Below are 17,512 nucleotides of genomic sequence, written 5' to 3' on the forward strand. Positions count from 1 at the left end.
TCAGCTGACCAAAGAAGTTTTAGCATGAAATGTGTCATAATAATTTGTCATTTCAACAGTTAAATGATGATTTCTATATTGTATTGCCTCATGTGTTATTGTAATTTAGTGTCTATTAAACTGTCGTTGTTATTATTATTATTGTTAGTGTGACGTGACAAATGTTACTTTTCTGAGCGCTGACCGGGATGAGCCAATCACAGTGTTTGAAATTATTAATTGATGGTTCCTTTCAGTCATTTAATTTATGTGTTTTCATTTGCCTGTCTGGCACCGACTCTTTCGTGTGTTTGATTTCAATGTGAGTACATGATTTTATAAATACACAAACGCTGTGAGATTTGAATGTGACTCTGTGGAGAAGCGGATCCTCCGAGCGCCGCTTGCTGACAGAGCCGCGCACGAGCCGCGCGTGTCCGGGAGAAACAGCCGCTTCTGCCGTCGTGTCGTGTTGTTGTTGTGAGAGCTGAAGATGGCGGCGTCGATGTGTCAGTACTGGAGGCGCTTCGACTTGCAGCAGCTGCAGGTCAGTGGATCTCTGTCTCATGTTCATGTGTTCATGTGTGTCCGGCTGCTGGACCGACTGATCGGTCACTGATCATCGATCATCGGCTCGGGTGTAAACATCCTCAAAAGTGTCACTTACAGAAACATAAACTCAAATCAACCTTCCTTTAATGCTGGACATTGTTTTTACAGTACGAGTCATCTGGTTTAAAGATGTCAGATCTCAATAATTTACCAGATTAATAACCAATAGTTCTTCTGAGCTGAAAGAGACTAACTATAATTTTGTCATATTTAAATGCAGTTTCACTCCTAAAACTTTGACGTGTGAAGGCAGTTGTTCCTCTTAGAATGATTAAATAACCTTTTTATTCAAATTGTGATTGGATTATATATGGATATGGTATGAAAATCACAGGCAGTTGTGTGTTTTAGAGCTGTATGCAGTGTTGGGGTAACGCAGTACAAGTAACTTGAGTTACTATAAGTTACTTTTTCAGTAACTAGTAAAGTAACACAAGTTACTTTGTTTTCCATTTATTGACTGACAGCTGTGTGTGAACCTGATGTTATTGTAGTTCTTTTAGACTTAAAGGGTTACTTCACCCAAAAATGAAAATAATGTCATTAATTACTCATGTCGTTCCACACCCGTAAGACCTCCGTTCATCTTCAGAACACAAATTAAGATATTTTTGTTGAAATCTGATGGATAGCCAGCAATGACATTTCCTCTCTCAAGATCCATTAATGTACTAAAAACATATTTAAATCAGTTCATGTGAGTACAGTGGTTCAATATTAATATTATAAAACGACGAGAATATTTTTGGTGCGCCAAAAAAACAAAATAACGACTTCTATAGTGATGGACGATTTCAAAACACTGCTTCGGGAAGCTTTGGAGCGTTATGAATCAGCGCGTCGAATCAGCGGTTTGGAGTGCCAAAGTCACGTGATTTCAGCAGTTTGGTGGTTTGACACGCGATCCGAATCATGATTCAACACAAAAGATTCACAACGCTCCGAAGCTTCCTGAAGCAGTGTTTTGAAATCGGCCCTCACTATATAAGTCGTTATTTCGTTTTTTTGCCGCACCTAAAATATTCTCGTGGCTTTATAATATTAATATTGAACCACTGTACTCACATGAACTGATTTAAATATGTTTTTAGTACATTAATGGATCTTGAGAGAGGAAATGTCATTGCTCCCTATCAAGGCCTCACTGAGCCATCGGATTTCAACAAAAATATCTTAATTTGTGTTCTGAAGATGAACAAAGGTCTTATGGGTGTGGAACGACATGAGGGACAGTTATTAAAACAGAAATTTAAATTTTTGGGAGAACTAACTCTTTAATGTGAGCATGATTTACTCATCTCACTTGCACAAAAACAGATTCAGTGTTCCACAGAATGAATAAAAACAGTGAAATGCAAGCGTCTGTTGTACACAGTAAATGTGAGAGCATCAGCTGATGTGATGTGATTGTGAAGCGCTGTGTTGACTGGCTCTGTGTGTGTTTTAGAGAGAGCTGGACGGCACCGCCACACTCCTGGCCAGCCGACAGGATGACAGCGAGCAGTCCAGGAAAAAACTCATCGAGCAGAGCCGCGAGTTCAAGAAGAACACGCCAGAGGTTTGCGATCTGATTCATTCATTCAGGTGTCTGTCGCGAGCCCTCTTTCATTAGGCCATGATGCTGGCAGAGGCTAAATTAAAGGATTATTCACAAACCTTTCCTTTTCCCATTTAGTCAACAACTAGGATCAGTGCAATCTGCTGATCAAGCAGTTAGGTTATAATCAGAATATAGTCACTCAAAGACCTCTTGTAGTCAATCATTTTGTCCCTTAAAACTCATCTTTGATCACCAGAATGTAGAGATGTAACGATTCACTCAACTCACGACTCGATTCGATTCATGATACTGGTTTCACCATACGATTCTCTCAAGATTTTTTTAACAAAATGAGATTTAAATGAGAAAGTGTCTTTTTATTATTTATCAGACAAAATGCAGCACATTTATTTGAAATTGAAATATCTAGATTGTATACTTTTTAACATTTGAAGAAATTTTTTTTTCAGACTTTAGCTTTGTGAAATTATTTAAAGATATAGAATGAAAAATTTAATTTACCTCGGCATAGTTGAATAACAAGAGTTCAGTACATGGAAATGACATGGAAATTTCCTCCTTCTTATATAAATCTCATTTGTTTAAAAGACCTCTGAAGAACAGGCGAATCTCAACCTAACACCGACTGTTACGTAACAGTCAGGATCATTAATATGTACGCCCCCAATATTTGCATATGCCAGCCCATGTTCAAGGCATTAGACAATCGGTAATTTAGAGGTCAGCGAAGGGATTGAAATAACATCCATGTATTGTCGTGACAGGCTTAGTGCTCAGCCAACAGGAAGATGGACATCTTGGGTTATCTGTGGGGTGTAAAAGCAAACATGAGTGTTTTGTGTTTGTGTGTGCTTCTTATTGAAGTGTTTTGGTTCTGAAGCTTCTTCTTCCTGACTAAATCCCAGTCTTTGTGCTCTTCATGTGTATCTGATGCAGGATCTGAGGAAGCTGGTGTCTCCGCTGCTGAAGAGCTTCCAGGCCGAGGTGAGCGCTTCTGAACCATGAAACAAGCCTGTATGCATGTGCATGCGGTGCTGTCGGTCTGTGTGGATGATATTTTCTCATCTTTGTTTCTTTTAGATCGATGCGTTGAGTAAGAGGAGTAAAGAGTCGGAGACGGCCTTTCTGAACGTCTACAAACGGCTGATTGATGTGCCGGGTATGTCTGATTAAAACAAATATTTCTCTTCATATTGTAATAATAGCAGGTAGTAATAATAAAGATATTCAGAATCAGTGAGTATCGTATGTTTATGCGGAGCAGATGATTATTATCTGCTGTTGATGATTATGAGGGTATGTACTGTGTGTACGCTGTTTATGTTGTATTGTAATATGATGTGAATGGCTGTTAGAGTGCATGTTTTATCTGTCTGAATGAGCAGCCGGTGACAGGAAAGCATATACATTTCAAAATAAGAGTCCTTGTGTATTTCAGGTATGTTTATATAAGTAGAAGGCCCATGTTATGGATTAAATCTTTCTTTTTCTGGTCATCATAAGTATTTTAGTTACACAATAAATTGTATCTGGCATGTAATTCAACATAAACTCCTGTATTATCTCTCTGTCACGTGTGTAGATCCGGTGCCGGTGTTGGAGTTGTCGCAGCAGCTGCATCAGAAGGTTCAGCGGATGCATGACATAGACACGGAGAACCAGAAGCTGCGCGAGACGCTCGAGGAATACAACAAAGAGTTTGCTGAGGTCAAGAACCAAGGTGAGACACAGAGCACGGTGCTCGCTTTCTGTCTCTTTTCTCATTCATTCGCAAGAGAAGTTATTGTTTTTCATGAGATTTTGTGAGTACTTCATACTTCACCTTGACAAAATGTATTTTAAAAACCTAGTGATTTTATAGTGTTTAATATTTATTCAAAAGCGAAACTGAGTGAAAAACTTTTGTAGGAAATGGCTAATATATGCACAAATAAATGGTCCTCTGCCACCATCTGATGGTTATAGCTGTAATTAATATCTTTTTTTATCTTTTTTGGTCATCTCAACTTTTTTTTCTTTTTCATGGTCATCTCAAAGAAATGTTGCGTGTGTGTGTCAATTACAGACACCATGTTTCTTATTAAAACGTTCCCAATAGCTTCATCTTTATTGCAATCAATAAAACTGGTTTATTGGCAAATTAGGCAAGTGTGTAAAAAATATAAATATAAAAATATAAATACAGCATTAAAGTCAACCGTTGATGGTTTTGAGCTGATGTGACTCAAACAGTTCACCGGAAATGCCCAGAAATTTTAAACTCGTCATGAAACGGAAGTTTCCCTGGTCATTTCTTCCCTATTGTGACGTTTATCAGAGCGAAGCTGCTTCTCGAACAAGAACAAATATAGGGCGGGGCTTGATTTTGTCTGTGGGGAATTGATTGGATGATTGAATGGTTGTGGTTTGCTATTGGTGGATCTCGTGTGAGTGACAGGTTGCCCCGCCCTCATCATCAGAGAAGAGAAGAGATGCTGCAAGAGGGAGGGGAAGATATTCTGATTCAAGATTACGAGGAACATGAATTTAAAACCAATAAATCATTTAGAATATTATTTTATTGTGATTTTAAGAATAAAAATATCTAAAGGAAACATTTACTAAACAAATAAAGCCAACTAATATAATTCATAATCTTTTGGTTTCTCTTCCTAAAATTAAAAATGCATTAAATACAGGTTTGAGAGCTTGAATAGTGCGGTTAATATTTGCCGTGTGTTTGCAGAGGTCACCATTAAAACACTGAAGGAGAAGATCAGGGAATATGAGCAGAGCGTGAGGAACCAGGCGGAGAATCTGGCCCTGGAGAAACAGCAACAGATTCATAAAGACTACACAGAGAAAGAGAGGTCAGTTCCCATCATGCTCCATCTGATCAAGTGTGAGGCGGTCTGTACATCACACATCGCTTTACTGACATCAGAGCAGTCAAACACTCCTGTCCTGCCACTCAGCAGTTTGTCCACAACATGAACTACTTATTAAAGACTTTATTTAAATATTTAACTCTTGCTCTGATCAAACTCAGTCAAAACTTCCTCTCATTAGCTGTGTTTCCATCCAAAGTTGTGAATTTAACTTGTGCACAAAATATGACATAAAACACTGAATAAAGCAGCGTTTCCATCCCATGTGTTCAAGAGAACAAAATCGTCACTTCCTTAGAAATTGGTGCAAAATATCAGTAGTGTCTCTTTATTCCTCCATCATAAATGAGTTGGTCTCAGAGCGTCAGACGAAACACAATAAACACTGTCATGCTCTCTTGTGTTCGGATGCTGGTGTTTGGGAACACAATCATGTGAATTAAACCAAATCATTCTGATGAAAGACTTTCAGAACCACCAAACCAACATTTGAGATGCTGCAATGCGATTGGTCCACTGGTTAGTCCAGTTATCCAATCACAGCCTCTGATGAGGCAACGTTTATTGTTGCACATCGAGGAATTTATTCAGTAAATGTGTTTCAGTCGTAGGTAATGTCTTCTTATCATATAAAAAGTACCTGCCTAAACTCTGGTTGTGTTCTAACAGGAAGTTCCAGGAGTCACATGAGTCTCTGGTGTCTAAACTACAGGAAGCTGAAGTCAAAGCCCAAAGCCTGCAGACAGGTACCGCAGTCACTCAGTGTCTCTGTGTGTGAGCGCGCTGGTGATTAATAATATTATATATTATATAGATCATAATATGATGTTGTTGTGCGTCTCTGCAGCACTTGAGCGAACTCAGACGGAGCTTTTTGATCTGAAGGCCAAATATGACGAAGAGTCGACTGCAAAGTAAGTGTGTGTCTGTGTGTTAAATCATCATTCATGCTCATTTATTACTCAGTGACATGCAAATCTCCAGTTTATTTATTCTAAACACAGTCTGGCTGCTCTGTTAATGTTGTTTCCTGTCCTGTGTGAAGATCAGCTGTTCGGAGACACTGTTCACAGAGGAATCAGATCCTCGTCATATATTAGCAGATGTTTTCAGAGCATGTGCTACATTAAAACATTAAAGCACGTCTGCATGTGTGTGTTACTAGAGAGGTAATGCTGGTTGTGTTCGTCTCTCAGAGCTGATGAGATTGACATGGTGATGACGGATCTGGAGCGAGCCAATCAGGTACAGCCGTTGTGACAGACATGCATGTTTTTCCTCGTTCTGGTGATGCGTGTTTATATTGAAGATGATTCATACATTCGTCTCTGAGAGCAGCTGGTGGAGTTGTTAACTCAGCTGATGGTGTTTTCCTGCAGAGAGCAGACGCTGCTGAGAGGGAAGCTGAAGCTCTGAGAGAGCAGCTCCGATCAGCACAGGCGCCGACACGCATGGACACGACGACATACACGGTACCACAATACACCTCTCCTCAACACGCTTCCTTGACATTAGAGGGATAGCCCATGATTTACTTATGACTATCTTATCAGACGAACACAATCAGAGTTATATTAAAAAATATCCTGCCTAGCTTTATAATGGCAGCGAATGGGGTGCAAGATTTTGAAGCCCAAAAAAGTGCATCATAAAGGTAATCCATGCATAAAAAGTGACCCGATGCATGATGTAACGACGAAAGCAGAAGCACAGAGGATAGAGCAAAACAAAACGCCAATAATTTTCTTACAAAAACGCATCACTTCTCTTCAGAAGGCCTTTATTAACCCTCTGGAGTCGTATGGATTATTTTTATGATGGATGGATGAGCTTTTTTGGCTTTAAAACCTCGTCCCCTGTTCACTCCCATTATAAAGCTCGGAAGAGCCAGGATATTTATTAATATGACTGATTGTGTTTGACTGAAAGAAGATAGTCATATACACCTAGGATGGCTTCAGGGTGAGTAAATCATGGGATTTTCATTTTTGGGTGAACTATCCCTTTAAGCAGTGACATGCCGCCACCTACTGGCGGTTTTAGTTTCATATTTAAAACACCTTTTATTTAAAATAATAAAATTAGAAATAATTTCATTTTTAAATACCGAATTTTAAAACAAACTCATAGTATTATTTATGTACTTGTAAATGTAAATATATTAATGCCACTTCAGACGCCGCTTCTGTGTCACCTCTGCACTGCGAAGATGTTGATATTATTTCCTTTTATTGGTAATAACAGCTCTATGCTGTGTTATTATTACAGATGAATGTTAGACTTTGACATAAAGGTGATGCATACATCTAATAAGTTTAGAAAAATATGTCCTTATGTAGGTAAAAATGGAGATCAATGCAATAACACTCCGCAAAATAACATCTAATTATTGTTATTAACAAAACTTTGAACTGACTTTTTAAATATATTTTTAATGTTGCACACCCCTAATGTACAGTATTCATTTTTATTTCTTTAAAAGGTCTTTAAAAGCCATTTTACTTTAAAAAATGTGCATTAACCCTGAACTCATACTCGCCTAACTAATACAAGTAAAACTTTCTCAAGCTTATTGAAGACAGTCGATTAAAAATAAGAAAAACAAGCTAATTATAAACAATAGGAGTGGGATTATTAATTACAGTAGAACAAATAAACGGTTAATTTACACTAACGATAGTATTCAAGTTAGAAATACTACGGAAAGAAAATATTGAGTGTGTGTGTGTTCAGCAGGACGAGTGTGCGGAGCTGGTGCCGCGCTCCAGTCTGGAGGCGGAGCTCAGTGCGAAGGAGCGTGAGATGCTGCAGCTGGTGGAGGATGTTCAGAGACTGCAGGCCAGCCTGTCCTCGCTCCGAGAGAGATCCGACACACACAGCAGCCGACTGCAGCAGCAGCTCCAGGACAAGACTGCTGCGCTCCAGGTGCACAGACACACTCAAACACTCACTATACACCGTTCCTGACATTCACACACACACAGAAGTGTCACTGTAAGCTGCGTTACAAATTCAAATTCTGAAGACATATGAAGACATGTGACCAGTTCTGCATGGATCAGTTTAAGGCAGGGGTTTCCAGAGGTCATGCTGGGCTAACACAGATCATGATCAACAAGAACAATTAAAAATGTGTCAGAAATGTTGCTGTTGTTTCCGGATAAACTCCTGGACGTCACTTATTGGCGAGCCGCTGTGCGTCAGATGGTCTGATCGTTCACTTCAGCGGCCGTGTGTGTGATTGAACTCCAGTGCTGTACTTTTCTCTTCATCACGATCTGTTCATTCTTTCAGAAACTGGAGGAGAAGCTGCAGACGCAGGCAGACTATGAGGAGGTGAAGAAAGAGCTGAGGTGAGAGTCCATCGCTCCTGACGGCCTTTGAAGAACTCACACTTGACCACACCAAACATTATTGGCAATTTTAATCAGTTTATCTGCTCCGGTTTTTTAAGGGTAAACCACAATTAAAGAAATATCTGCACAACTGTTGGTCGGTGGAGCAGTGTGTCATGTGGTGTTTTCAGCGTCTCATTAGGACTCGCTACAAAAACTACAAAAATGGCATCATGTTTTGTCACTATATATACAGTACCAGTCAAGATCGGACACATCACTATTTTTAATGTTTTGAAAGAAGTCTCTTTTGCTCAAGCCTGAATTTATTTGATCAAAAACACAGTAAAATAGTTAGATTGTGAAATTTAAAACAGCTGTTTTTTATGTGAATATATAGTAAAATATAATTTATTCCTGTGATCAAAGCTGAATTTTCAGCATCATTACTCCAGTCTTCAGTGTCACATGATCCTTCAGAAATCATTCTAATATGCTGATTTATTATCAATGTTGAAAACAGTTTAATATTTATACTGCTAAATATTTTTTTATAACCTGTGATACTTTTTTCAGGATTCTTTGATGAATAAAAAGTTAAAAATATCAGCATTTATTTAAAATAGAAATCTTTTGTAACATTATACACTACCGTTTACATTTTTGGGATCAGTAATTTTCTTTCTTTTTTCTTTTCTTTTATTCAGCAAAGATGTTTTAAATTCATTTAAAAAAGTGATAGTACAGATATTAATTATTAGAAAAGATTTTATATTTTGAATAAATTCTGTTCTCACAGGTTATAAAATAATATTAAGCAGCACAACTGTTTCCAACATTGATAATAAATCATCAGAATGATTTCTGAAGGATCATGTGACACTGAAGACTGGAGTAATGATGCTTGAAAATGAAAATTCAGCTTTGATCACTGGATATAATTTACATGAACATTATGTTCAAGTATTTAATCTGAAGTAAGTCTGTCAGAAAGACCAGATCTGATTGGTTCCTGGACGCCTCTCACTGATTGGCTCTGATTGTTATTGACAGCATCCTGAAGTCGATGGAGTTTGGGCCGTGTGACAGCGCCACAGCGCAGGTAAGCAGCAGTCTTTGGTGTGTTTTCAGTGTGTTGTTGAAGGTGTTGACGTGATGGTCTGTCCCAGGATTCCTGTAAGCCGCTGGAGGTGTTGCTGCTGGAGAAGAACCGCGGCCTGCAGTCTGAGAACGCGTCTCTGCGCATCGCTAACACTGAGCTGAGCGGTGAGTCTGGAAACACACCTCACTCGCAGCCAGCTTGGAACACACTGTTTTCAGAGCAAATACCGGAATATACCGAGTATAAAACTAGTAGTTATAGCCGTTCAGCATTATATAAAAGCCATCATGTATAGCATTTAATAGGCCTAAATCGTAAATACGTTTTTATGCATGGAAAATTCAATGTGCTGTACAAGACTGAAGCGTTCAAACTGTTAGGGTTAATAGTTCATTCAGTTCATTGAAAAGGTTAGACAATGGTATTGGCTGATGATATGGGAGAACTGAAGATGGACCAGAAGTTTTGAAAACTAAATATTCAAAGGTTAAAGTCTTGTGAAGGTTGATCTTCTTGACTAATAGGCGTGTGTGTGTGTGTGTGTGTAGGCCGGTATGCGTCTCTACAGATGGAGTTCTCTGCTGCAGTGAAGACCAGTGCTGATCAGAAAGATCTCATCCTCAAACTGGAGCAGGATCTCAGCACCATCCAGACGATGTCCCGGCCCGACGCTGAGGTCAGTCAGCAGCACACCAGATTGATCACAGATCAATTAGACACGATATCTGTTCCAGACGCTTTTATCCACACATTACATTCAAGCTTTACATACACAACAGCTGTCTGTTCACTTGAATTAAAATACTAAAACACTAACTAAACACACTTCAGCAGGAGGTGGCGTTACCTGGACAGATGTGTGATTTTCATGAGTATTTAATGCCAGCCACAGGAAGTAGGGAAAAAACGTTAGTGTATGCTCAGGAAGTACATGTTGGATTATTTATGACATGCTAAACAGTCTATATTAGATGCAGAAATTAACAATATTTTTCACAGCCCTAAAAAATACTGGTGAATAAAACGATCTATGACAGTAAATGTGGAAATGGTATATACACTACTGTTCAAAAGTTTGGGGTCAGAAAGATTTTTTTATTTTTATACTTTTAATGAGCAGGGATGCATTAAACTGATCATATGTGATAGTGAAGAAAATGTCACAAATCCTGAGGGGAAAAAAATTGATCAGTGTTTCCACATGGAGCAGCACATCATTGATAATAATAGTAAATGTTTCTTGAGCATCAAATCATCATATTAGAATGAGGAGGATGATGATGCTTTGATCACAGGAATAAATTACACTTTCAATATGTTTACATTGAAAACAGTTATTTTACATTGTAATAATATTTCACAATTGTTACATTTATTTTTATCAAATAAATGCAGCCTTGGTGAGCAGAAGAGACTTCCTTCAGAAAAATCTTACAGACCCTAAACTTCTGACCGGTTGAGTGTGTTAATATAGTTCATATAATACGTTTTGTGTTAATTTAATTGTCGGAGTGTCTATTTACACTAAGTGCTAATAGCGTCCCTTGTTGCAAATACTCTTTACACTAGCTCCACCCACCAATGTCTGGTTGGGCCACTCAAGTTTTAAAAAAGATGTGGGAAATTCAATGTCTTCAGTAATGGTAATTTCAGACAGGATGGAGAATGTGCTGTGCTGGCTGCTGGGTTCAGTGCAGCCCTTCAGATACAAAGCAATAGATAGCAACTAATTACTATTTACTCTTATTGCAAAGAACTGATACTTTTACATGGTATATATAACATCTATCGCGATCTATCTATTACTTAGTACAAATAGCCACTGCCTTTAACTGTTGCCAAGTTCCTGTTGAAGTCTTGATCGGCGAGCAGGTGTTTTCTGGGAATGTTGTTGAGCACTGCAGAGCCAGTAGTAAGTTATAATAGCGATTTTGGTCTGTCTTTTGACGCTGCACCACGCCGGTCTTACACACTCAGGATGATTCTTGGTCATCTGTTGTTGTGTTAGAGGTTTAGAGAGGCAGAGGAAGAAGAAAAGCTCACAGATATGACGGGTGCTCAGCTGTTAAATCTGAACTGGCAGCTAAACTCATCCACATGACAGGTTTACACACAAGTATAAAAGTGTCTTGACGCGTGTCACATGGTAATCATTTGTGAAAGCGATGGATTGTTGCTTTTGTGGTCTAGGGTGCAGACAGCAGCGCAGTGATCGTCCCTGATCCCATTAAAGAGGCCACAGCTCTGTTCTCAGGTAAACATGGACACATGATACAGACTGTTACTTGACTTGATGGTTTAACTGCTTCTGTTGTTCTCCTCATTGATAAGTCCCTTTGTATAAAGCGTCTGTTAAATGATGTAATGTGACTGTCGGCGGAGCAGATCATGAGATGTTCATTCAGATGTTGTGTGTGTGTGTGTGTGTGTGTTGAGGTGCGGGCGGCTCTCCTCATGCGGATCTTCCTCAGGGTCAGATGGACTCTCTGCTGTCCATCATCTCCAGTCAGAGAGAGAGATTTCGCCTGCGTAACCAGGAGCTGGAGGCCGTGAGTACACATCACGTGACTTTAACTGGCTCCTGTCGCTCAGAGGAAGAGGCTGACCGTTGTTGTTGTTGTGCGTCAGGCGAACAGCTCCCTACAGCAGACCTTACAGGCTCTTCAGAGCGAGCTGGACAGTCTGCGGGCCGACAACATCAAGCTGTACGAGAAGATCAAGTTCCTGCAGAGCTACCCTACCAAAGTAAGTCCCGACACTATAGGGCTGTTAATCAAATGAAATCTGAATTAACAAAATCCATCTTTGCGCTGCAGAAGTGGCACAGAAGCTGCGTCTGAAGTGGCATTTAGGTAGGCCTATCTTTACAGGCTGTGTAATTACAGCTCAAAGGTGGCATGAATGCAGTTACACTGTAATAACAACTGGTGGCGGCCAGTCACTGTTAGAGAGTCGTTGAATCATTCATTCAACCGATTCCTTCAAACGACTGATTCATTCGGGAAAGAAGCAAGTGACTGTTTATGAATGGATCATTGAATCATTGACTCAACCGATTCATTCAAAAACAGGGAAACACCACAGAGATGCACAATGGTTCAGCTATGGTTTAGTTTAGGAATATTTTCATTGGCAAAAACAGTCAATATTGTGTGTGTGTGTGTGTGTGTGTGTGTTAGGCTGGAGACAGTGATGATACAGTGATGCGTTACTCGTCTCAGTATGAGGAGAGACTCGATCCCTTCGCTTCCTTCAGCAAAAAGGTGAGAACGTGAACAGTTTTTGAAGTGTTTGTTTGTTTTTGTTGATTCAGGTTTGATATTTTTAATGTGATTTACTCCTTTAGGAGCGTCAAAGGAGATATCAGAGCCTCAGCCCGTGGGACAAAGCCACGCTCAGTCTGGTGTGTATCCAGCGTCTCTCACACACACACACACACGTGAATCTTCTACACTCGAGCGGCTCATGATCCGGTGTGTTTTCAGTGTCTCAGAGTCAGTGCTGCTCCACACACACATCTCAATCATCTCTGCAAGCGCTGCCAGTTTCAGTCGCTTATAACCTGCATCTGAAAACACAACATACATCTTTCTAAATTTGTAAAGAAAATAGTTTATGAATTGAGAATAATTTATGTAGATTTATAGTTTATAAAAAGAGGAGCATTAGTCACCGTGAAATATTTGAGTAAACTAATTCACACATTTAAATTAAAATTATCATGTTACCTCAATGTAAAGATGTTTATTAGTGTAAACCTAGCTAGCTAAAACAAGCTAATTCAGAAAATGCTAACTTAATCATTTGCTAACATGTTAACAATAGCAAGGTATAGCATTTGCTGAATGAGTGCAGCAATATAAAGCGTTTAACACAAACAAGCTCATGCACCACTGTCACCATGACTATCCAAAAACCCACATTAACAGAAACTCTTTGAAATTAGCATAACAAAACATTATCTCCCACTTAACATTAATCTTACACAAAAAAATTATCTAACACTTAATTTTAGCTTTAAAAGTCTTTGCACACTGAGTCCGAAATTCTCACACGTTAAAAAACACGTTGTGTCAATCATGTTTACACACTGCCCCCGAAACCCCGAAATATATATATATGTATGTTGGTGGTCTTCTTTTTAATAATGTGTCTCCAGTATCGCTAGCAAAGCATCAAACTGAGCCACTGTCATCCTGAAGTAAACTCTGAATCGCTCGGGATAATCCCGCAGCTCCTTGATGAGGTTGAACTCTCCTTCCTCTCTACGCAATCTCAGGACTGGATGGACCCAATATTTCCTCTTTCTTTTTCTCTTTTTAAGAAGAGAGAGGAGAATAAAATCATCCTCACTGCTTGAAGACTCCATTACTCCGTATTGTTTTGAGGATTTTTCCCGACAGATTTAATTAATACGCATCAGTCTCAGTGTGCAAGGTTTCTGTGCGTGACGAATTTCTAGGATGACAAATACAAAAAACGCACATGACAATTACACTCAGTCTGCAAAGTCCTTTTCAGGTGTCATGGGTGAAGCATGCTGGGAAATAGAAAGTCCCAGCCCACTTTCAGTTAAACTTAAGTTTGTCTAAAATAAGATGAAATGAGTTCATAAAACTAAAAAAAAATAAAGCGAAAAGTTCAGTTTACTTAAAATATATCAGTTCTGTGAATACAAAAGAGAAAGAAAGTGCTAAATACTCATAAAAGTTCATTAACTGATCTAATTTATTAAATTTAAGTTTGTCCTACTCAAACCAATTAATTATTTTGATCATTAGGCTTTACAGTGTGTTTTGATACCGGAGGAAACACATCATCACCGACTGAAAAGGGTTCATAGGAAAGAAAAAATGAGCAACTATCAAAAGAAAAGGTGTTTTAACCTTTTAAAAGCATAGAAATTATGACAGCCATAAATATTCCTATTGTAATTATTCTATTAAAACACTGAGAGCTGAAGATGACAGTTCAGAATCTGATGTTCGGTCGTTTCCCCTGCTGTGCTGAAGCTGTGCTGATGTCGGGTGTTTGTTTCAGGGTCGTGTGATCCTGTCCAATAAGACGGCCAGAACTGTGGCGTTCTTCTACACGCTGCTGCTGCACTGCCTCGTCTTCCTGGTGCGTCACGTGACCCTCTGTTTAACTGTCCATTACTGCTCATGTTGAGCTCTTCTGAAGTCTTATATGTGTGTGTGTGTGTGTGTGTGTGTGTGTGTGTGTGTGTGATCAGGTGCTGTATAAAGCCGCCTGGAGCGAGAGCATCGGCCGGGACTGTGCTGCGTTTTGTGCGAAGAAGTGAGTGTTTTCAGCCAGTGTGGGATTTGATGTAACGAGCCTGTGATTCTGAGGCTCTGTGTGTGTTTGATGCATGTGTCTCTGATCCACACTCTCCCTGCTTCCTCCCGCAGGTACTCGGACCACCTGCACCGCTTCCATGAGAACGGAGAGACGTGGCAGTAGCTGCTTCTGTCCACTAGAGAGCGCTCTTCACATTTATGACATGTAGATTTTCATTGAACTATTGGGACCAGGGTAGATTGGGAATATACCGGATTAAACATTATTACATTGACAGGAGGTTTGATGGTGTTGCTTTATCACAGGTCACTTTCTCTGTTAAACAATCAGTCTGTAGCATCGCTCTTGCACATGATTCTAACGCCTTGACTAACATCAGTGCTAATGGTTCATTTAATCTGGTGACAGATGATGAAAATACTTCAAATCATCTGTATCCCTTCATTTTAGATCTTCAGGTAATGAGACTTTAGATACCATCTCTTCCAATTAAATTAAAGCTTTCAGGGAATGAATGTGTGGTTGTTTATTATGAGATTCAGATTTTAATAAACTTCTGAAAGATGTCTCCTGCTTGATTTGATCAATGATACAGTAAAACCCAGTAAAATACAGTGTAAATCAGCTGTTTTCTATGTGAATATATAGTAAAGTGTAATTTATTCCTGTGATCAAAGCTGAATTTTCAGCATCATTACTCCAGTCTTCAGTGTCACATGATCCTTCAGAAATCATTCTGATATGATGATTTGCTGCTCAATTATTATTACTTGGTTATTATTAACGGTTCTTGTTATTATCAATGTTAAAAACTGTTTTGCTGCTTAATATTTTTGTGGAATCTATGATAAATGATTTTGATGAATAGAAAGTTCAAAAGAACAGCATTTAGTAACAATATAAATGTCTTTACTGTCACATTTAATGTGTAAAATTATTAATTTCGTTCATTAAAAAAAGGAAAAACCCTGCAGTTGACCCCAGAACTTTAGAACAGTAGTTTACATGAAGCAGTTATTAGCAGGTCCAGATCTGCAGATATTTCCAGATGTTCTGCTCTGATTCGGAGGAACATCCGTGGAGCAGCTTTAGATATACATGAAGTGAAGCAACATCACCATCAGATGATCATAATCATGAAAGAGCAACTTCCTGAATCCTGTTTTCAGCTTGAATGCTGCAAAAAACACACAAAACCAGTGTCGGGAAAGTTTCTTTTAGAAGTAATGCGTCACAATTTTGCGTTACTCCCTAAAAGAGGAACAAATTGCGTTACTTAGTTACTTTTTATGAAAAGTAATGCATTACATTACTTTTGCGTTACTTTTTCTCATCTGCACTGGGCTTGTTTGTCTTTTAAAAACAACAAAAAATTTCTATTTTTGGCAAATGTTAAGGCTTTCTCACACCAAAAGTGAAGTGAATAATCCTCAGGCTGATGGAAATGCATATTTACTCCTGTACAGCAGAGGGCGCCGCTCAAACAAACCTTTCAGCTGTGCTGACAGCTCTCCTGTTCTCATGTTGAGAGAATAGGCCCTGTCCCAAATGGCACCCTAAACCCTCACATTCTTCCTCTGAGTCCACACTTTCATGACGTAATGCAGGACATTACGTCGTGGGTGCAGGAGTCTCAAAGGGGGCGCTCACGAGCACCCTTCTTTAAGCTTAAATGAAGAATGGGACACCCTACGGTCTTGTGGACTTAACGGACACGCGCACACAGCGGCCATTGTAAGTCCACAAAACCGAAAGTGCACATGAAGTTTGCCATTTGGGACAGGGCCATCAAGGTCAGAGGTGTGTGTCGCTGTGTGAACATGATGCTATTGTAGTTCTAGAATGAATGTGAACACGATTTACTCATCTCACCTGGACAAAAACATTCAGTATTCCTTTATATTAAAAACAGTGAAATGCAATCTCAGAAATGTATGCAAACCTGTAATAATTAACTATATTAAATCACATAACTATACTTTATGTATTTAATCTCACTTTATTACTAACAAGCAGAAATTACTTTAGATTAGATTGAGAAATAAGAGTGTTGAACTTTCTCCTCCTGTATCTATTCTTTTTTGATCCAGAATCACAGCACAGCTGAAAGGATTGTTTGAGTGGCGCCCTCTACTGTACAGGAGTATATATGCATTTGAGGCTTATTCATTTTACTTTTGGTGTGAAAAAGTCTTAACATTTGACAAAAATATAACTTTTTTTGTTATTAAAAAAATACAAGCCCAGCCCAGATGAGAAAAAGTAGCGCAAAAGTAATGTAACGGATTACTTTTATTAGCAAGTAACTAAGTAACGCAATTAGTTACTTTTTTAGGGAGTAATGCAATATTGTAATGCATTATTGTAAAAGTAACTTTCCCAACACTGATTGATATGAGTGATCACTCAGATTTAGACCTATATTATATTTATATAACGCGTTCACAGGCAGATTTGCTTTATGTGTTTCCTCGGCGTTGAAATCAGGCACATATAAGTGTCTGGAAACACGATTCCTGGCTGCATGTCAATATCCATGGATCACTGGATCTTTGGTAAGTTGTAAGGAGCACTATATCAAGTTATCCAATACGGAAAGTGGAAGTACGTTCAAGGCGATCATTTGTGTTTATAAAGCCCATACAGTTGTATTTTTTAGAAAATGTCCAATGGTTTCTCTAGATTAGACTCTTATTCCTCGTCTGGGATCATGTAGAGCTCTTTGAAGCTGCACTGAAACTGACATTTGGACCTT

At 38.9% G+C, this 17,512-nt stretch overlaps 1 protein-coding gene across 2 annotated transcripts; it reads left to right on the forward strand.

Annotated features, from left to right (window-relative positions):
• The first annotated feature begins 248 nt into the window (after window positions 1-248).
• On the forward strand, window positions 249-15,378 carry cux1b (cut-like homeobox 1b). 2 transcript variants are annotated; one of them, XM_067364896.1, is made up of 23 exons: window positions 249-526; window positions 2,039-2,149; window positions 3,089-3,136; window positions 3,233-3,311; window positions 3,735-3,872; window positions 4,878-5,001; window positions 5,689-5,765; window positions 5,867-5,933; window positions 6,216-6,264; window positions 6,399-6,491; window positions 7,756-7,944; window positions 8,314-8,372; window positions 9,408-9,456; window positions 9,524-9,620; window positions 10,005-10,132; window positions 11,647-11,710; window positions 11,893-12,005; window positions 12,085-12,201; window positions 12,636-12,719; window positions 12,803-12,859; window positions 14,497-14,577; window positions 14,690-14,754; window positions 14,868-15,378. In XM_067364896.1, exons 1-23 carry the CDS (start codon window positions 473-475, stop codon window positions 14,917-14,919), a joined length of 1,995 nt encoding a protein of 664 aa, XP_067220997.1. In that variant the 5' UTR covers window positions 249-472; the 3' UTR covers window positions 14,920-15,378. The 2 variants fall into 2 exon arrangements, with proteins under 2 accessions (XP_067220997.1, XP_067220996.1); XM_067364895.1 differs by having other exon boundaries at window positions 7,753-7,944; window positions 14,868-15,377.
• Window positions 15,379-17,512: the final 2,134 nt, after the last annotated feature.

Source organism: Chanodichthys erythropterus, chromosome 17 (genome assembly GCF_024489055.1).
Source record: "Chanodichthys erythropterus isolate Z2021 chromosome 17, ASM2448905v1, whole genome shotgun sequence".
Lineage (NCBI taxonomy): Eukaryota > Metazoa > Chordata > Actinopteri > Cypriniformes > Xenocyprididae > Chanodichthys > Chanodichthys erythropterus.